The following is a 22,479-nucleotide window of genomic DNA, read 5'->3' on the forward strand; positions in this document are numbered from 1 at the left end:
AAGTCCTTTTGTTGCTTCCTATGTCTCTAGGATCACAAAAGTAAGCAGAAACATAGAAGATAATCCAGAAGTAGATTTATAGGACAGCTAGAATTTAGAAAGATAACTTGAAGGGGGAAGGACAGAATTGTTTACTGACAACCCATATCTTCATGTCTTGTTTTGTTTTAATCCTGACACATTATCCTCACCGTGAAAAATTGGCAATAGTTCATCTTTGCAGTGATGAGTTCAGGATTGTCAAGATAATTGAAGACATCACTGAGATGCACCGTGCATCTGAAATGATAGAAATGGTCTTTATTGACATTATTAATGTCATGAAGGAATGTCCCCATCCCTTATCTCACAGCTCCTAGAAGCACATTTCTCTCTGCCAACCAGCATTCTTCAGTCGGGAAAAGCACTGTTTTATAGCCACTGTCCACTTCTTGGCAGAAAGTCCTGAAAAGGTGTACACTCAATAGCGGCAAGTTCATGGTAGTTATAATTTTCACTATTACTTCATTAAACATAAAGTTGCAATCAGGAGGCACTACTACCAGAGACTGCTAATTAATCTCTGTAAAACCAAGCAGTACATGGATTTGCATTTAGGGGCTACTTTTCTAATCTTGTAAGAATCTGGGCCTTTGTCAGAATTGAGCACAACACATCACCAGTCCGTATACTGGCTCCAGAATAAACTTTTAATTAAAACATCTCTTCTCCTGCGGTATGGGTTTTCTATATTACAATAACCCTAAGTCATCAAACACTTCCTTCATATACATACTATAGTGCAGTGGTTGAAAAGTGAACCACTGAAGGCACGCCCATTTAATGAGCATCTTCTGCCACTGATATTATGCAATTGCAGCAGTGGTCTTTTAAAATTTTTTTAAATTTTTTTATTGACATATAGTTGACGTGAAATATTATATGTTACAGGTGTACAATACAATGATTCACAATTTTTAAAGGTTATACTCTATTTATAGTTATTATAAAATATTGGCCATATTCCCCATGTTGTACAGCATATCGTTGTAGCTTATTTTATACCTAATGGTTTGTACCTCTTACTCCCGTACCCTTATATTGCCCTTCCCCCCTTCCCTCTCCCCACTGGTAACCACTAGTTTGTTCTCTGTATCTGTGACTCTGTTTTTATTGTTGTATTCACTAGTTTGTTGTATTTTTTAGATTCCACATATAAGTGATATCATACACCATTTATCTTTCTCTCTGACTTATTTCACTTAGCATAATACCCTCCGAGTCCATCCATGTTGTTGCAAATGGGAAAATTTCATTCTTTTTTATGGCTGAGTAATTCCATTGTATATATGTACCACATCTTCTTTATCCATTAATCTGTCGATGGACACTTAGTTTGCTTCCATATCTTGGCTATTGTAAATAATGCTGCTATGAAAAATGTGGTGCATGTATCCTTTCGAATTAGTGTTTTCATTTTCTTTCAGATATATACCCAGGAGTGGAATTGCTGGATCATATGGTACCTCAATTTTACTTTTTTGGGAAACTTCCATACTGTTTTCCAACAGTGTTTTTTGATATAAATATTGCCTGGTCATTAACATTGGGTGACCAGAGTTACACATATATAGTAAAAAAGATGACCCAGATTTGTTTTTTCCAAGAGGAGTGTAATTTGAGTTCTCTTGTCTTTTTCCAGTGGCAAAATTCATCTGTTTTATACTGAAAGGTATGACTGTGGTCACTTTAAACACCAAAGAGCACACTCTGCTTTATGTGAAAATAACACACTCGGGTAAAGCCTCATGAAGGACAATATGCTGGAGCAAGTGGATTTTCAGTTAAATTAATTCCAATTTCCAGATAGTCATTGCTATTCTTGTTCTTCTTTTTTTTTTATTAACACATCCATCAGCTCACACAGTTACCTTTTTTTTTTGAATTTTATTTTATTTATTTTTTATACAGCAGGTTCTTATTTGTTATCTATTTTATACATATTAGTGTATATATGTCAATCCCAATCTCCCAATTCATCCCAATCCCCCCCAGCACCCCCACCACTTTCCCCCCTTGGTGTCCATACATTTGTTCTCTACGTCTGTGTCTCAATTTCTGCCCTGCAAACCAGTTCATCTGTACCATTTTTCTAGGTTCCACATACATGTGTTTATATACGATATTTGTTTTTCTCTTTCTGACTTACTTCACTCTGTATGACAGTCTCTAGATCTATCCACGTCTCTACAAATGACCCAATTTCGTTCCATTTTATGGCTGAGTAATATTCCATTGTATATATGTACCAAATCTTCTTTATCCATTCGTCTGTCGATGGGCATTTAGGTTGCTTCCATGTCCTGGTTATTGTAAATAGTACTGCAATGAACATTGGGGTGCATGCGTCTTTTTGAATTATGGTTTTCTCTGGGTATATGCCCAGTAGTGAGATTGCTGAATCATATGGTAGTTCTATTTTTAGTTCTTTAAGGAATCTGCATACTGTTCACCATAGTGGCTGTATCAATTTACATTCCCACCAACAGTGCAAGAGGGTTCCCTTTTCTCCACACCCTCTCAAGCATTTATTATTTGTAGATTTTTTGATGATGGCCATTCTGACAGGTGCGAGGTGATACCTCATGGTAGTTTTGATTTGCGTTTCTCGAATGATTAGTGATGTTGAGCATCCTTTCATGTGTTTGTTGACAATCTGTATATCTTCTTTAGAGAAATGTCTATTTAGGTCTTCTGCCCATTTTTAAATTGGATGGCTTGTTTTTTTAATATTGGGCTGCATGAGCTGTTTTTATATTTTGGAGATTAATCCTTTGTCTGATGATTAATTTGCAAATATTTTCTCCCATTCTGAGGGTTGTATTTTCGTCTTGTTTATCGTTTCTTTGCTATGCAAAAGCTCTCAAGTTTCATTAGGTCCCATTTGTTTGTTTGTTCGAAGATTTTTAATCATAGTTTCAATTTCATTACTTGTGATTGGTCTGTTCATATTTTCTGTTTCTTCCTGGTTCAGTCTTGGAACGTTATACCTTTCTAAGAATTTGCCCATTTCTTACAGGTTGTCCATTTTAGTGGCATACAGTTGCTAGTAGTAGTCTCTTAGGATGCTTTGTATTTCTGTGGTGTCTGTTGTAACTTCTCCTTTTTCATTTCTAAGTTTATTGATTTGAATCCTCTCCCTCTTTTTCTTGATGAGCCTGGCTAAAGGTTTATTAATTTTGTTTATCTTCTCAAAGAACCAGCTTTTAGTTTTTTTGATCTTTGTTACTGTTTTCTTTGTTTCTATTTCATTTATTTCTGCTCTGATCTTTATGATTTCTTTCCTTCTACTAGCACTGGGTTTTGTTTGTTCTTCTTTCTCTAGTCCTTTAAGTCTATGGTTAGATTGTTTATTTGAGATTTTTCTTGTTTCTTGAGGTAGGCTTGTATTGCTATAAACTTCCCTCTTAGAACTGCTTTTGCTGCATCCCATAGGTTTTGGATCATTGTGTTTTCATTGTCATTTGTCTCTAGGTATTTTTTGATTTCCTCTTTGATTTCTTCAGTGATCTCTTGGTTATTGAGTAATGTATTGTTTAGCCTCCATGTGTTTGTGTTTTTTACATCTTGTTTCCCTGTAATTCATTTCTAATCTCATAGTGTTGAGGTCAGAAAAGATGCTTGATATAATTTAAATTTTCTTAACTTTACAGAAGCTTGATTTGTGACGCAAGATGTGAACTATCCTGGAGAATGTTCTGTGTTCACTCAAGAAGAAAGTGTAATCTGCTGTTTTTGGATGGAATGTCCTATAAATATCAGTTAAATCTATCTGGTCTATTGTGGCATTTAAAGCTTGTGTTTCCTTATTAATTTTCTGTCTGGATGATCTGTCCATTAGTGTAAGTGAGTTGTTAAAATTCTCCACTATTATTATGTTACTGTCGATTTCCTCTTTTATAGCTGTTAGCATTTGCCTTATGTATTGAGGTGCTCCTATGTTGGGTGCATATATATTTATAATTGTTTTATCTTCTTCTTGGATTGATCCCTTGATCATTATGTAGTGTCCTTCCTTGTCTCTTGTAACATTCTTTATTTTAAAGTCTATTTTATCTGATACGAGTATTGCTACTCCAGCTTTCTTGTGATTTCTATTTGCATGGAATATCTTTTTCCATCCCTCACTTTCAGTCTATATGTGTCCCTAGGTCTAAAGTGGGTGTCTTGTAGACAGCATATATATGGATCTTGTTTTTGTATCCATTCAGTGAGCCTGTGTCTTTTGGTTGGAGCATTTAATCCATTCACGTTTAGGGTAATTATCAACATGTATGTTCCTATGACCATTTTCTTAATTGTGTTGGGTTTGTTTTTGTAGGTCCTTTTCTTCTCTTGTGTTTCCCACTTAGAGAAGTTTCTTTAGCATTTGTTGTAGAGCTGGTTTGGTGGTGCTGAATTCTCTTAGCTTTTGCTTATCTGTAAATCTTTTGATTTCTCCATCAAATCTGAATGAGATCCTTGCAGGGTAGATTAATTTTGGTTGTAGTTTCTTCTCTTTCATCACTTTAAATATATCGTCCCACTCCCTTCTGGCTTGTAGAGTTTCTGCTGAGGAATCAGCTGTTAACCTTATGGGAGTTCCTTTGCATGTTATTTGTCATTTTTCCCTTGTTGCTTTCAATAATTTTTCTTTGTCTTTAAGTTTGCCAATTTGATTGCTATGTGTCTTGGCATGTTTCTCCTTGGGCTTATCCTGCCTGGGACTCTGCGCTTCCTGGACTTGGGTGGCTATTTCCTTTCCCATGTTAGGGAAATTTTCGACTATAATCTCTTCAAATATTTTCTCAGGTCCTTTCTCTCTCTCTTCTTCTGGGACCCCTATAATGAGAATGTTGGTATGTTTAATATTGTCCCAGAGGTCTCTTAAGCTGTCTTCATTTATTTTTCTTTTTTCTTTATTCCATTCCGTGGCAGTGAATTCCACCATTCTGTCTTCCAGGTCACTTATCTATTCTTCTGCCTCAGTTATTCTGCTACTGATTCCCTCTAGTGTATTTTTCATTTCAGTTATTGTATTGTTCATCTCTGCTTGTTTGTTCTTTAATTCTTCTAGGTGTTTTTTCTTTAATTCTTCCAGGTCTTTGTTAAACATTTCTTGCATCTTCTCGACCTTTGCCTCCATTCTTTTTCTGAGGTCCTGGATCATCTTCACTATCATTATTCTGAATTCTTTTTCTGGAAGGTTGCCTATCTGCACTTCATTTAGTTGCTTTTCTGGGTTTTATCTTGTTCCTTCATCTGGTACATAGTCCTCTGCCTTTTCATTTTGTGTATCTTTCTGTGAATGTGGTTTTCTTTCCACAGCCTGCAGGATTGTAGTTCTTCTTCCTTCTGCTGTCTGCCCTCTCTGCTATTCTTCTTAATTTCACTTTCCATTTTTAGCTATGTCTACAAAATGATCACCTTGGCAATCACTTTTCCCAACAGTGATAGCTTCTCATTCTTGATTTGCACTGGGGTCCGTCTCTGGCGTATACTGTGATGCACTTTGACAAGAGGTAGCTTCTCGGAACAGCCAGAGAATACTCTCCTGTGTGAGAAGATTCCAAGAAACTGAATGTATGACTCTTAGGAGCAAGGATCTATTAAGCATCAAAAGTTCAGGAAAATACCCTCAGATATCAGGACTAGATTTTATATTTTAGACAGATACTTTTTTAGGCAGAAATGGTCCACTTGCATTCTAAGTCAGATGTAATCTTTTGTACAATAGGCAGAAAGTGTAACCTCATTTTTTTTCCTACAGAACAATCTGCTTATATAAAACATGAAGACATAAAGGCTTGCGAAGAAGGATTTTCAATCTTTTCCTACTTATAGACTTCACATCCATTCCCAGAATCTCCTGAATATGTTTTTAAGGCTTGGCTATTTCATAGGATTTTCTATAAGAGACTCAGACTTGAGTGCTTTATAGTTCTGTAGCTGGCTGAGCTCACATACAAAGTGGAAAAGAGTGTCATCAGCCACAGTCATTCAGTAAATAGGCACAGGGCTGGAGGGGCCAGTACAAAAAGCTTGACTTGGCCCCTTCACTTGAAGATTTTATTAAGGGCCAGAACTCTAATATGGGTTTTTCCTTGTTATTTTTGTCATTTCATTCATTCATCCCACAAATATTTTTTGAGCTTCTCCAATGTGACTGACACTCTTCTAGGCACTGTATATTCAGTAGGGAACACAAATGACAAAATTGCCTCCTCCATGGAGCTTATATTCTCTAGGGGAGGACAGACAGACAGGGAACCAAAAAATGAATATATGTATCTATACACACACACACACGGTATGCTTGTAGAACTCCCAATTTAATAGAGAGATGGACACAGAAAATGAATTACCACAGTGTGGAAAGTGGGTTAATGAACCCAAGGTCATTTGCTGGTGTGAAGGAAGGAGTACACAACTCGTTCTGGGTGGGGGAGAGGATAGATGGGAAGGCTTCCTGGTAGAGGACATGCCTAAACTGAACCTTAACAATAACCAAGGATTGGCGAGGAAACAATGGGGGGGAAGGGAGTAGAAGGAAGTAGTTTCTGCACGAAGACGTGATGAAGTCATGCAGATGAAAACCAGATGGTGTGTGGTGTGTTTGTGGTGCAACTGGCAATTTGGTGTAATTTGGAGGCTGAGGCAGGGAGTGAGTGAGGCCCTTGGTATTTGCACAGCTGAGGTTAGGGAAGGAGAGAAGATTTACGACAGGGGAGTTTGTAGCACCTAGTCTGTGCCCTCATGGCGTATTGTTAGGTACTGGAGCTACAAAAGTATGTAAGGCACTGTAGGTCCATGATCTGAAGGCGCTTGCTTCTGCACTGCCTATTTTTTGTTCAGTTTCTTGTTCTACTCAAGACCTGCTCAGTCTTGATCCACACCCAGCATACCTTTCCTCTCCACTCAGTGCAGGCTGGGTGGTCAGTGTCCAGCCCTCGTCCTGTAGCCCAGATCTAGATCCAGGATGGAGGATGGGGAAGTTACTCCCTAATTCCTTGGCAAGATGAATGTATTAGCTTTCATTTGAGAAGCATCCTATTATCTCGTACAGGTGGTCCTGTGCTTCATGGCACCAGGTAACAGTGAAGATCAAAGACCTTCATACCATTTAAGCTTTCAAACAAATCTGTTTCCATAGGGAAACACTGAACCAAACCTGTTCTTCAAAAACTGATGTATCTTTTCTAAGAATTCTTTCCCTTGGGGTCTGTGGACCCCTTGAAATGTGAACCCCATAAATCTACATGCAAAATTTTGAGAGAATGTGCATATCTGTTAAGAACAAACACTAAACTTTTTACATTTAAAAAACCCCTAATTTTACAAGGTGGCCATATTTAATTTTTCTCCTCCAGCGAGTATTCCGCAGGGTATTTCATTGCATTTATACCTGTATGTTATGTACCCAGTCCTATCCCCACTCTGTATTTTTTTGTTTGGCTGTTTATTGTTTTTTTTTGGTCTTTATGTTCCTTCTGTTGCTTGACAAGAACATGTACTACTACTACTAAAGCTTTATAAACTCCTTGTTCCTCTCTCAAAATCTTATTTCTTTTTCTCTCACAGCCTTCCTTTAACTACTCACTTAAAAACAGTAAAACCCATCTCTTTCTCCTAGCACTATGGTTCCACTTTCTGCCCATGCTCCTGTCTTAGTCCAAAAGCATATTTTTACACAGCTGCAGGTAAAAATTAATTGTATGTATTTATTCTTTACCAATTTACTAATCTTCAATATAACATTAGTATAATTAATTTGATCCCCATTGTATTCTAGGCTAAGATATCCGAATTTATGATTTCCTTATTGTTGAACATTTAGGTCGTTTTCAGTTTTTCACTATTAAACATAATGTTGCCAATGTACCTTTAGGTATAGGGTCTTTCTCTTCTGATGAACTATAGTATGTCCTTTTATTAAGTTCAAAGAGCAGAATTATTGATGTAAAAGTATAAATACCTTTATGGTCTCTGATTTGGGGTTGGCATAATGCAAGCAAAATGTATTAGTGGGACTGGTACATATTCTTGACCTTAAGAGGGTGATAAACGACCTCATGGATGCAGCATCTGCAGACTGCCCTCCCTGCATTCACTCTGAAGGAAGTTCTGGTCATGGTTTTGAGTAAGACCTTTCATTTTTTAGTCAACTTCTGCTCTTAAATCCCAGAGGTGCATAATATCAGCTTCCAAGATTGAGGGTCACATGACAAGGAATTAACCGCAAAGACTTATTAAAATGTTATTATGAGAATATACTAGTGCCCTTTCCAGCTTATGACATTTGTCAATGTCATTTAACCTTATAAAAGAAAAATTTATTTAAAAAGGTATTTGCAAGCAAAATAATATTTTATTGAAAATTCAGAAGTTACAGTACTTTAAGACATTTTTTCATATTATAAAGAAAAATAAGTTAAAAGAAAAAGAATTAACTCAAGTGCACTGATATTTAGTTTTCATTCAAACAAACATCATTTTGAAAAACAAAAATCCATAGCTTAATTTATTCACGGTATAAACACGTATTTTCCTATTTCTTATCAAGAAAACTAATGGAATAATTTTCAGAGCGATCTTTCAACACATCCCCTTCCTGGATCCAATTTAGATGGCAAATTAGTATTAGTATCTAACGCCACAGACTACTGGAGTGTGTGTATGTGTATACATAAGAACTAGGTAACCTTGATATAAAATTTTAAGAATGAGAGTGATTTGTCATTTCATTTTATCAGAGGGCAATAAACAGCATTTCTAAAGCATGTTTTCTTATCCCCTAGGTCAAAACCAACCACTTTCAGAAAGGTGTTTAGCCTAGTGAGCACTGGTGGCATAAATAAGATTAATTGTGGTTAATCATACTGCCAAAGTGTTAACTATTACAGTCAGCCATCTAGTGTTAAGAAGTATCTTGTTATGCCTTTTAGATCAAAGTCTCTCAAATTTTCTTATGAAGGGGCGCTAGTTGAGCCAAAAAGATTAAAAGACTCATTTTTTAAAAACTCATTTTATAGTATCAATGGTCTATATTTTTACCAAATTATTTTCTCAACAGAACATATTCATTGAGCCACTGGTATCACTTAAATAATTTTATCTGTTATTTCCATTAGCTCTATTATGTATCCTCTCCCTTTCAAATGAAGAAAGGAGTGGGTACATACTTTTCAGTAAACAAATGCAGTACTAAGTTGCTGTACTGCCATCTCTGGCATGTCAGTCCCAGAAGATGCCACGGGGAAGCTACAGTAAGCATGTCCACAGCTGGACATGGCACTAATGTAGGACGTCAATTAATATCCCAATTAATATTTGTACAGTACTTTACAGTTACAGAGCTTTTCTGTAACTACTATGAAAATAGTGAATGAAATCACCCCAGGTTAGGACATTTACAACATGCACGTTGCAAAAAATGCTTACAAAAATGTTAATTGCATCACATAGGCAAAAGGCAGAAATTGTTTTAATAGAGGAGAATCCAGAGAGGACAGAATTAAAACATAATGTAGCACTTGCTAACACAGTGCTTTTTTTCATTTGGTAACACCATACAAATTGGTCTTTAACTAAGAAAAAACTAGATCTTACTTCAGTTGTGGAGAAATCTGGCCATGGGGGGACAAGAAAATACTCTGATAAAAAATAAAAAAGGTCTGAAAGCCACTGTTTTGACAAGTTGACTCTGAAACTGGTGAAACCCTTTTGGCTGTAAGGGAACAGTGATGACTGACTTAGCTCAGAGGTCATCAGAGGTGAACAAAGCTTTCCTTTCCCCCCCGCCACTCCACTAGTAGAAAAGGTTCACAGGCACCTGATTAGCTTTCAGAGAAGAGGGTGCTTTACTGTGGTGGCAGATGAAATGCTGAAGTCATTTAAGCTATAATGTAATGGACCAAAGAGACTGGATACAAAATTTGACAGGTGTAATCACTCTCATTTTTCCAGGTCCCAAAATAAAATCAACAGCTGGTTTAATCAAAATATCTTCTCCAAGAATCTTAGAAAATGTTATGACTCATTAAAACTAAATTTTCAGAGGAAAAATACTGCTTGATTTTTTGCAAATAAAACACATCATTAAAAATCCTTAAATAAGAGTGCGTTTATACATCTAAATAGTATTTCTTGTTAAGAATTAAAACTGCTCTCTCCCTTCTTAGCCCCTCCTCCTTTCTGCATTTCAACTTTTCTCTTGTATTTAAAGTACTGATAATTTAGTGAATTGAGTACTGGATGTCGAGTCAGCACTCATTGCTTAAGGAAGCCTGGTTGATAAGGTACTCAACATTTGTTCATTGAATCTAAAATTTATATATTGCTATTATCAGCTATTTGAAATTTCATTAAACGTGATAAATTCCATAAGGAAAATAAACAAAGGCGAAAGTATAAAAATAAAATATCACAGATAGACTAGAAATACTATCTGAAGACAGCTGACAAAAACCTAATAGTGCTTTCTATTAAATAATAGTTTTCAAGTCATATTATACCAAGTTATACATTAAAAAACACCTAATTTACTCTTAGATTCAAGACTATATAACATTAGTTTCAATGACAATTACTTTTCCTATAACTTCGTCCGCATTCTCCCGTGACTAAAGGTTCAACATAACAGATTTGACATAAAAGTGTCACAAACAATTACTGGCGATTCTCAATGCAAATGTTTTTTAAAAAGTTTTGATTCTTAAGAATTTGTACCAAAATAAAGCTTCTGATATATCTTTGGATTATACTTGATGACTCAATGATGTAAGCAAAAAAATACTTGAACATTTACATATAAAAATATAGAATATATACACTACTGTGATCTTGGTGATATCTTAGAGTATTACAAATTAGAGTAACACCAACCTGACTAAAAAGTTCGATGAGTTTTAAAGTATGAGTTAAAAAAAAAATCAAGATTCTTAGTTTTAAATTTAACCATTTTCATATTCCATGCCCACTGAGATTCTTTGTTTTGGTTAATAACTGGGCTTGAAGAATATGGAGGAGTAAAAGGTATTTCTCTGGAAGAAGCCTGGAGCGTCTCAGTATCTAGCAGAGAGTTTATTATTGTCTTGATTTTTCCTAGGCCTGAATCTCTTTCTCTTATTCTGCCCATTCAGATCAATGGAAAGCTATGATAAGGAAAGCCATGAGGCCGAAAAGAGTACACAGGTCCTGTACTGTGTCAGGTCTCTATTTTTTGCCATTAGGAAAGATAGTGTCTACAAACCTAGAAAGAAAGAAACAATAAGGAGAGCTGAATCCACACACGGGACAGCTGGGCACCTTCTACCAGCCAGCAGTTAAACCAGCAAGGCATTTCTATTCTGTTTAAAAAGCATTGCTTCTTTCCCATGTTGAGGCTTATATGGCCGTAGTGCAGGCTTTTTAGAGTTCCCTGACTTTCTGCTCAGGTCACGTATACTGGTCAAAGACCATGACTTACAAAATATTGAAATATAATTAAACAGACTTAATACTAAAGTTAAACAACATAATTTATTCTTTTTCTAGGATGTGAAGTGAAAGATAAAAAATCGTGGACTGGGAATCAAAAGATCACGTTCTCTTCATCTCAAGGCTGAGTGGTCTTGATCAAGTTACTTAACCATCCTGGGTATCCATTTCCTCAGGTTAAAAAAAATAAGGGAATATGTATTGGATAACTTCTGAAGTCTCTCAAATTTGGTTGAAACACTAAGTCAGAATCTTGCACAGTGCCTTTTGGTTTTCATTATGAAGATCAGCTACCATTACAGAATAGTGTAAAAATAATTCTGGTTTGGGGGATTTTCTGATTCTTACATTATGGCTAATGAGAGTTTTCTAAACTTCCAGGGGGTAGACATAAGTATTTGGCTCTCTAATAAAAATATATTCAAGATATTTCTACATTATATACAAAGTACACTTTAAAATTCATTGGGATGGTCAGATTTTAGTCACCTATACTTCTTTAATTCTCTTATTGTTGAAACCCTGTTCTCTCCTCAACTGCGTGGCAACAGAGTAGCATGGAGGTAAAAAAGAGAATCCTGATTAAAGTATTTGATTGAGAGAAGAATAACAGAAGCATTTTTATTCTTTAATTTTTTTAACATTTTAATTTTTCCAATTTTCAGAACTAAAATTTTTGAAATTGCTGCTAATACTTAAAACCACGAAGCCGTCGTAGTTTATCAGCATTGGTAAAGAATTATAATTTACTGCCAAAATATCAATGTTGTGCCGAAAGAAAACAGTTTTTAAGTATATGGCGATGTGTTCTAATGGTTCTTACTTTCATCATTTTCAGACTTGAGACTCATAATTCTGCTTCTACTATTTCAAACCAGATGTAAAGCATGTCGAATTCAAATTTAAAGAGGAACTTTGTGGAGTGCCAGCGAAAACTTTGGTAGTAGGATAAATAATTTCTTCAACAGTCACATATGTACCTAACAAGAAACCAACAACTCCAGTGAACGCGATAGAAATATTTTTCAGGATCATCCATATATTGTAGTGCTCCTTAGAAAATGTAAGAATTTCAACCAGAGGCGGTAGGATCAGGGCCAATGTGCTGCTGCTCACCGCTCCGACGAAGGAAATCACAATGTCTAAACGAGGAATCAGAATCGCTCCAGCACCTAGAAAATTGAAAATACAAATTTTTCTTATGTAAATATTTAATACTTACATGAATACTAACTGTAGATACATTCACTACATTAAAATTAATTGATGCAAGTAGGCACTACTAAACTATTGCTTGTGGAAGAATCTGTCATATTCTGTTCTGAGCTAAAAAAGAAAACAAAGAAAGAAACCAAAACAGTGAGTGATATTTCTTGGACTTCGACTTATCAACAGAGTTTCTTACATAAACGACTTTTAATTTTTGCTATGAAATTCTGGGTGAAGAATGTATTTTCATTACTCTGCCATATAGCTCATTCTATAAAGCACAAAACCTGGGGTGGTGTGATATAAATAAATCATTAAATAAATGAGAGAGAAGAGAGAGCTATTCCTTACATTAGAATTCCAATTAACCAAAATAGAAGAAACAATGGAAATAGAAAATCATTATTAAGCAAATACCACAGTAATAACTGTTGCAGGAAAAGTCGCTGAAGGATGCTAAAATTAGTGGGCAAAAACTGTATGAGAACAGGATATCGCCCTACAAGATATTTATCAATTATAAAGGGAAAAAGAGTACCTTTACAGTGGAGACATCTGACAGACACCACCTTAACCAAGTGATCAAAGTTAACATCACCAGTAATAAGAAATATTTATGCCACGATATGATGTATTGAGAAGTGCAAAGCATCACCTGTGGCATTCTTGTTAAAAATGCTTAACTTCAACCTAATCATAAGAAAGCATCACACAAATCTACACTGAAGGAAATTCTGCAAAATTACTGACACTTCAAAGCATCAAGGTAAATAAAGAAAGATAAAAAAAGATAACTGCCAAGACTGGAGGAGACTAAGTAGACATGACAACTAAGTTCAGGTGGGACCTTGGATTGGCTCCTTGATCTGAAAAAGGGTATCAGTGGGAAAACTGGCAAAATCAAAATAAGGTCAATTAGTTAACAGCATTGTATTAATGTTAATTTCCTTAACTATATTGTGGTAATGTAAGCTGATAACATTAGAGGAAATTGAGTAAAGGGTTTATGGTAATTCTACTTTCTTTTACAACTTTTCTAAGTTATTTCAAAATGAAAAGTTAAAAAAAAATAATGTACCATTATTGTCAACAGGATTTTAGTCCAAGGTACCATCAAGTCTTCTCCAAGTTTTGATCTGGCACTTTCTTGATCTTATCTTTATCTTACCAAATATCAACAGAAGGTTTGCAAAAATCAAGACTTATATTCGGGACTTCCCTGGTAGCGCAGTGGTTAAGAATCCGCTTGCCAATGCAGGGGACACGGGTTCGAGCCCTGGTCCGAGAAGATCCCACATGCCGCGGAGCAACTAAGCCCGTGCGCCACAACTACTGAGCCTGCGCTCTAGAGCCCGTGTGCCACAATTACTGAAGCCCGCATGCCTAGAGCCTGTGCTCTGCAACAAGAGAAGCCACCGCAATGAGAAGCCCGTGCACCGCAACAAAGAGTAGCCAGTGCTCGCCGCAACTAGAGAAAGCCCGCGCACAGCAACGAAGACCCAACGCAGCCAAAAATAAATAAATTAAATAAATAAAAATTTAAAAAAAGACTCATATTCTTTCTCCAAATTGTCCTTAGATGGTTCACTGAATGATTTGTTGAGGGTTGGAGTTGCCATCAGAAATAACAGCTGAGTTTGCTCACATGAAAGCTGTGACAACTATATCACCACTGCCACCAAAGGTGACAATGTAACCACAGTTCCGGCTGTGAGGACTCTAATTATGTATGTGTTGGCTTTCTTTTACTTGTCTTCAAAAGGTATTAGTTTTCTCTCCAATCTTTGTTATCCCTCTCTTTTATTTCTAAGTTTACCTCCTTTTGCTTTTCTTTTTTCTGTGTCTTTGTCTCTTACTGAACTTTCTGTGATATATATACAATTTAATTCATGCTCTTTGTAACTAAGTCTTGAGTCTGCAGTCTACTGGCTTCTTTGCTTCTTAATTTTCAGTTTATGGTTTTCTCCCTTCCCCTATTCTCTTTGTGGCCCTCGATGTTTTTCGGGAGGATGTGGGATTAATTTGGAACCACCACATTTCTTAGAACCATACATTATTATTTACCACTTTTTATTTAAATTATTACAAAAGCTAAAACCCTAAAAATTATTTTGAAATCATAAATCTAGCTGCACACCTACAAGGCTGAAGTACAAGAAACCCTCCTAAGTAAAACAACTGAATGTGAAGAAGTTGGAACTCTAAACTAGAAATACTTTATAAAGTGGACCCCTGTTTAATGGATGTGTGCTACATCCTTTTAACATTTCTCTAAGGGAACTATAAAGCATAACTCTCAAACAAAATTAGAACCTTTTAAAATTCATTGACTATGTCCATTTTGTGGAAACATGCTTCACCTACTCATAGTAGGTGGCAGTATTTAAAAGGACAACTATACAAACATGACTACAACCTTGCCATCTGAAGAATGGAATCTATTTTTCATCATTAGTGTCTTCCAATAATCCAATCTGTTACTAGTAAATCAAGTGAAATGTTGGAAAACCATGCGGAAGAACACTATAGTATTTTAGAATTTATTCATTCAGACTAAAATTCCACTTATCAAACACTTTTAAATCATGAAATTTATTGATTAAAGCCATTCTTTAAATGTTATATAACCAACAAATATTTGCGAGTAAAAATGGCTTGAAACGTTATTTGATAATGTTATTAGTTAGACAAGGAAGAGAAATATATACACTTTAGGCAAATCCAACATAGAAGAACTCAAAAATCACAAAAACAGTAAGTCAAAGGATAGCTTGGGATAAGGACAGTTTATTCATTACCAATATTCGCTATAGGATTACTATAAATAGGTTGACCCATGTCATTTACAGACAGTTGTTATGAATATATCTATTAAGTACTAATTAAGCTTATTCAGTATTTCCCAAAACTATATTATAGAGAAAAAGAATGTATCCTTAAAGTACAAAGTTTCCTCTAACATGAAAAAAAGCCTATTTAGGTCCACATTTTTGCATCTAAATGGTAAAAGCAGATATATCAGAAAATAAAATAAAATGCTTGATATTATAACATCAACAACAAAACTGTGAGAAACACTCTAGCACATAAATTTTAATTACACAAATAGTGAATGGTCCTCTCCATATACCTACTGACTCTTAAGATAGAATATTAGGGTACAGAATGGTACTTTTTCTCATCTGCAGTGACAACTAACTTAAATGAAGGATTTTAGTATGTCTTCTTAGTATTCTACAAACTACCAAAGATTTATGCTTTATGTGGTTATAGTTTACTAAAAGTAGAAAGCATACTCTCAGATCAAGGGCTTTTCAAATTAGAAATAGCAGAAGGATCAATGAATTGGACAATAACAGAAATAAGTAGTATTTAACACATTTTGCAGGTTCAATTCAAACAGGGGATCAAAATACTGGTGTCAAATCAAAATTTAACAGCTTTTTCTACAGGTATGCTTTTAAAATAAAAGGCATTTATTGTACTCCAAGGTGGCCTTTGGCCAGTTTCTATCCACTCTTCTCCCTCACCTGTGCGATGCCTATCTAGCAGGTAAGTGCCTACAGGGAACATGCAGGAAGAGTCTGACCCATCCTTTCAAGCTTTTGAGTTCCACCAAGAAGATACTGTGAAATGGTGATTCAAATACTAAATGGAGACTTGGACATAACCAGTATAATCCAAGCTGATGATGAGCCCACTACTTTGAAGACCCATCCTGTAAACGTGGATTCAGTACTTGGAAAGGATTATGGAACGCTGAAACATGCAAACCCAGCTGAGCCTCCACTCCCATTGCTAGTGCTGCATTGCCTGCTCTACGGACATGACAAGGTCCCATCAGCTCTCCACACATTCATCAATAAAGAGCCTGACCCAGAATCTTTTCAAGTGCTTTGGAGAACAGATTCAAAACAGTCCTGACATGAATATCAGTTGGCTTTTACTTTAATTTGGAAGGATGGGCCAAAGACGTAAATTAAGCTCAGTGTCCAATGATGTGTTTCAGTGAAGTAGGACAGAATATGGCATTGTTTGTGTTCTCTCTGTTCAAAGTATGCTGTAAATATAACCCTCATATATGGTTAAGTAGGTTTACCTATTTTTAACTAAAAGAAAGAAGCAGCAAAGAAAAAGCTGCAATCCTCTGTGACATGAACTCAGCTCCTGAGGAAAAGCCCTGGCTTCTGGGAATAAACCCTGGTAACAGATGTGCAGTATGGTCTGTACCTCAGGAGACAGGCAGCTCAACATAACGACAGCAGCCAATGTGCAGAAACGGATGAAGTTATTAAAATTCAGTAACTAACTCTAAAAGGAGACATACTTTCAGAAGAGAACTGTCTTACATCTACTGATGAAAGGACTTTGACTGAAATAAGTCTTTGTATTTAGTAGTTGTCAAAATGTCAATAAAAGCAATGTGTAAAAAATATTCCAAAATGTTTTAAAATAACCTTTTCCTACTGAATGTTTCATTAGTCATCAAAGTATGGGCTTATTGACGTCATTCCTCAATGTGATTTCCCTTATTAGTTTACTTATTTCATTTAAATGATTACTTTGAAAAATAAGTTTTATCTAATTTTCCCAGTTTTGCTTTTTCTTTGAACACAATGTAATACACCCAGTTCTTTAAATCTAGGCATAAGCTCCACCCCAAGCTGCTCAATGTAATTTACAGAGTTGCCCAGAATTTCTAGTTCTACCATTCTCTAACCTTGAGTGGGCCAAGATGGTTATTCACATCTTCTATAGAATTTCCAAAGCTGCTTGTTCCCCAATCCCCAGTAATCTGGTCCCTGGTATCATTCATTCTAAGCAATCCCATTAGTTAGATCAGTGTCGCAGTCACCTTTCTATTTGTGATTATAGTACAAGTGGTGACGATAAAACAATAATTTCTAACTACTGGGTTAATATTTTTAAATGTCTTATCTTCATTTCATAGTTGAGGAAAGAAGGACTCAAAGATGGTGTGTAACTTACCTAAAGACACCAGCAAGTAAGTGGGAGGCCTGAGTTTGAACCGTCAGTTCAGTGTGACTGTAAAACTCATACTCTTTCCACTATCCCAAACTCAAGCTCCCTCTCCATGAGTCTCCATCCTTAATTCTACCTTGTGGAGGCATTCTACAATGTGAAACTTTAATAAGAGATTATATACACTCCTTCAAATAGTAAGTAAAATAAGCCACTGAAATTATTAAAGACCAAAACAGAAAAAAACCCATTCGTATAGGTAGACATGGAGAGTTAAAATGTTAAATATACAAAAGTTAACAGATACAAAAAAGCTGAGGAAAACTAGAAAACCAAAGTAAAATGTGTATCAACAATATAAGGGGTCGTTTATGCGTCTGATTTAAATATACTTATATCTCAATCATGAGTGAGGTCATTTCCAAAATAATAATTTGATTAGTTGTTTTAAGTGTGATAGGATCTAGTTTGTGTTTTTCTTCTATAGCCATAGAATAACAGAATTTTAAACCAAAATGTATCCCAGCTAGGCGAACAAAATTGTTTTAAAAATATAAAAAATATACTTTTAAGTAGCTTCACTATAAGAAATTCAACAATAAAAATCATTATGCTATAAATATGCAGTGATACTTACAAGTAATAGTAACCAAGAAGGACCTTATTGCAAATTCATAGATTTGCTTCCATTTAGCATGAAATTTGGATGTGATCACAGGGATAACTATCTCTGCTGGAACATAGAACTGAATTGAATATGTCACAAAGATGCCGAAGGAATAGAGAATTTTCACTGACTGATATAACCTGTTAAAAAATTTCAAAATTTAGTCATTCTTTTATTTCCAGCTTTATTGAGGTATGACTGACCAATAAAATTATAATACATTTAAAGTCTACAACGTGATGATTTGACATATGTATACATTGTAAAAGAATTCCCACGACTGAGTTAATTAACAAACATATCCATCACCTCACATATTTGCCTTTTTTTTCCGTTTTGGCAGTAACACTTTGATTCTACTCTTCTGGCAATTTCAATTATATAACACATATCAACCACAGTCACCAAGTTATACATTAGATCCTCAGATCTTACTCATCTTTTAACCGAAAATTTGTACCCTTTTACCAAACTCTCCTCTTCTTCCCCATCCACCAGCCCCTGGCAACCACCAATCTATTCTCTGTTTATTTGAGTCATTAAAAGTAAAGTTAGATTCATATTAAGACAACAACATGCATGAACCTGGCAGGCATTATGCTAAGTGAAATAAGCCAGAGAAAGACAAATACTGCATGGTATCACTTAGATGTCAAGATTATAAACAGTTTCCTAAACTGTCGTCAAGCAAGAAGGAATTCGATAAGTCTCCTTCTATAATGTATTCATCATACGAGTGAAGGAGGAAGGAAGAAAGCTGCGTAGAAATAGATTTGAGGGAGGGGATATGGGGATATATGTATACATATAGCTGATTCACTTTGTTATACAGCAGAAACTAACACAACGTTGTAAAGCAATTATACTCCAATAAAGATGTTAAAAAAAAATATGAAGTCCCCAAAATACAAAGCGAAAAAATTGTAAAAAAAAAAAAAAAAAAGAGAAATACATTTGAAAATACTACAAACAGCATAATTAAGGCAAGAAGGAATGCCTTAGGGCCAGCAACAATACTATCTTAATTTTAAAATGATTCAAGATCCATTTCTCAGCTTGATGCTTAAAGTTTAAACACAAATGGTCAAGCTATTGAAATGTACAAAATAACCAAAAGATTGCTTCATATACTCTGATACATAATTGTGGAGAATTAAATGAATATTCTTAGTTTATTATTACAACATTCCTTTTTTTCTAATTATGTTTTAACTTACATGTTTTAAAAATATGATTACCAATATATCTAAAAATATATCATTATATATATAAGTATAATTACTTTTCTATTTATATAAAACAAATTGTATGGGTTAAGAATCTGGTTATTATTAATACCATTCAGTAATATTAATTATATGTAATTACTATCACTTGGTGTTACACAGAGTAGAAATGGGAAATAAAATGGTTTGGGTCTTTTAGAAGCTGGTATATTTGCTAATCATCCACCAAAGAGTAATACAGAAATGAGTGTTTAAGAGAAGCACTACAGTCTTTTAAAATCAACTCTTCCACTTTTACTTCTTTTTTGCGTTAAGAACCCACTAATTTCTATGTTTGATATCTACATTTTCAAGTACTATTTTTCTCTACTTAACTTTTCTATATCTTATCAACCTTTGTTCTCATTTTGGTTTTAAGCATTATCTGTGGTAATTGTCCATAGGTACTAAGTTTTAGAAATGAAGAGTTGAAAGAAGAATCTACCCAGTAAACTGTCTCTCAAAAGGATAAAAAAACTTGCTTAAAGTGATAGGAATTTGTTTTGATGATATATAAGAACATAAAACAACTTTTAAATGACATATGGTACACGTTAAAAAGGTATTTTAAAACTCAGTGCCACGGACTTCCCTGGCGGTCCAGTGGTTAACACTGCCTTCCAATGCAGCAGGTGTAGGTTTGATCCCTGGTTGGGGAACTAGGATCCCACATGCTGCGGAGTGCAGCTAAAAATTTAAAAAAAAAAAAAAAAAAAAGAAAGAAAGAAAACAAGCCTTAAAAACAAAACAAAACAAAACTCAGTGCCAAAGTTCTTGAAAGTTAGAGGCTATGTTTTATTCTTCTCTGTATAACCCCCCATACACTTGGCAGGGGATAGACACTTATTAAATGTTAATTAAATTAATATTAATGATCACAAATGGGTATGGATAGGTGATTCTTAGAAACTACGTCTAATCAATATCACAAATAAAAATACTTCAAAAATAAAATGACTCTTGCTTGAAAACAAAGTCTGTTATACTGGTAGCAAAGAAATGTAGTATCTTAGTAAAGAGCAGAAATATATTTTTTAAATAATTATTTTGCAGTCAATATATAGAATCAGATTATGGGGGAGAAAACAACTAAGTAGTCCAGTGAAAACATAAGTTTTGAAAACAGAGGATTTCAAAAATTGCAATGTTTCTATTCTTTTCCCCACATTGGCTAAGAAATCAATACCTAAACAAAATTTATAGATAAGAATATCTTAATTTTTTTAAACCTAACCTGGGAAATAGGTGGCTGACTGATTCTCTTTCTCTCAAGGTTGAATACAGAAACTACTCTTGGAAAGAATCTAATAACTCACTTTCCCTCTTGGACCTTTCATGACGGTCAAGAATCTCGAGGGTTAAGATCTGTCAAGAAGTCTTTGTGAGAACTAGCTATAATCCTGTAGCATGTCCACTAGAATGTAAGCACTCTGAGGGAGAGATTTTTTATCTCTTCACTGCTGTATCACTAGTGCCTGGGAACACTTCCTAGTACAAAAAACACATAAAATAAATATCTGTTAGATGAAAAATGAATTTGATAGATGCCCTACATTTTAAATTTAATAATATTCACTGTGAGGAAGAAAGTGACAGACAGAGGAAAGGAAAGGCAGAAGCCGTTTGGGCCAGGATTTCTAGATATAGGCAACTTTAGTATTGGAAGATCATTAAGAATTTCTGAGGGAGAGGACAGAGGGAATAGTCCAGAATATACAAACCTTCTTTTCCCAGTTTCCTTAAATCTACTGCTCTACTTCTTTATTTACTGCCTCTCGGTGAGTCCATTCTTGCCTAAATATTTTCATCTTAGGTAACAATCTCTTCAGAGTTCAGCTCCCTGATTGTGTGGTAGGATCAATTAAGATGTAGCTTGATTACCTGCCACTATTTGTCAGCTTTATTTCCCAGAATACTCAGCCTCCTAGCTCCTATATGCTACAAACATGAGCTCAGACTTAAGGTTTGTTCTGTTTTGGGGGGAAAATGAAGTCCCAGTTCAATATTCTAAATAAATTCAAATACCTACCCCATACCTTCCCTGTTCTTATATGCTTCTTTCCTATTTTTGGTTGAATCTTCCCTATCCATTGTGTGCTTCACAAAGAATGCCACGTGTGAGGCAGCAGAAGTCACCTAACTGCTTCTCAGTGTTTGTCTATATGAAAACCTAATATCCTTGAAATCTGTTAGTGGAAGTGTGTCTGCTATTTGGGTTACTTTAGTGGAAATCGTGGAAAACCACTGCTAAAACATCATTCAACTACGACTAGTAGTAACAGGAGAAATGCTTTTATGCCTAGAATACTATTTAACAAACGTTTACTAAGTGCCTCTTAAATGCTGAGTAATGCGCTAGATTGTGGAGATGCGTCACAAACCCAGAAGATGCAGGGTTCCTGCCCTCAAGATGCTAATGTTCTAGCTCAGAATTGTGAATTTACTTCATTATCATCTTTAAAATACACCCTTTACTTCAAAAGCTAAATGCAATATGTTGAACAATATTATTCCTAACTAGTTTTAAAAAATGACGCCTCACTAAGATTGAGGGTAATAAATAATAATAACTTGGAGCCTCTCTAATCCATACTTGCTTTATTCTGGGGCTGCTTTCTAATTCAATCTTTTCTTGTAGAAATACCCCGTATGAACTCTGAGACTTTAAGTCAATGTGGCATCAAAAGCCCTTTACAGCTTCCCATAGCTAGTAGCTACGAGTTCCCTAGGCTCTTGTGACAGTCATTGGATTTCATGCCCAGCCAATAAAGAGTACACTGTACATTCTCTAAATTGCTAGGCCTATTGCCTGAAGCACGGGTGGGTTGGGGGGAGAAGAGACTCATACATAGCATTTCA

The 22,479-nt window shown here is 35.3% G+C and overlaps 1 protein-coding gene across 3 annotated transcripts in view; it reads right to left on the reverse strand.

The window, feature by feature from the left end:
- Positions 1 to 1,858: 1,858 nt before the first annotated feature.
- The window catches only part of SLC36A4 (solute carrier family 36 member 4), a 53,265-nt gene continuing 32,644 nt past the window's right edge, over positions 1,859 to 22,479 (reverse strand). For all 3 annotated transcript variants that reach the window (XM_082340475.1, XM_082340474.1, XM_082340476.1), the window contains 2 exons: positions 18,326 to 18,495; positions 1,859 to 12,668 (listed from right to left, as the gene is read on the reverse strand). In XM_082340475.1, coding sequence (XP_082196601.1) covers positions 12,361 to 12,668; positions 18,326 to 18,495 — 478 coding nt within the window. In that variant the 3' untranslated portion in view covers positions 1,859 to 12,360. The remainder of the gene's footprint in view (positions 12,669 to 18,325; positions 18,496 to 22,479) is intronic.

Source organism: Balaenoptera borealis (assembly GCF_965194805.1).
Source record: "Balaenoptera borealis genome assembly, chromosome: 11".
Taxonomy (NCBI): Eukaryota; Metazoa; Chordata; class Mammalia; order Artiodactyla; family Balaenopteridae; genus Balaenoptera; species Balaenoptera borealis.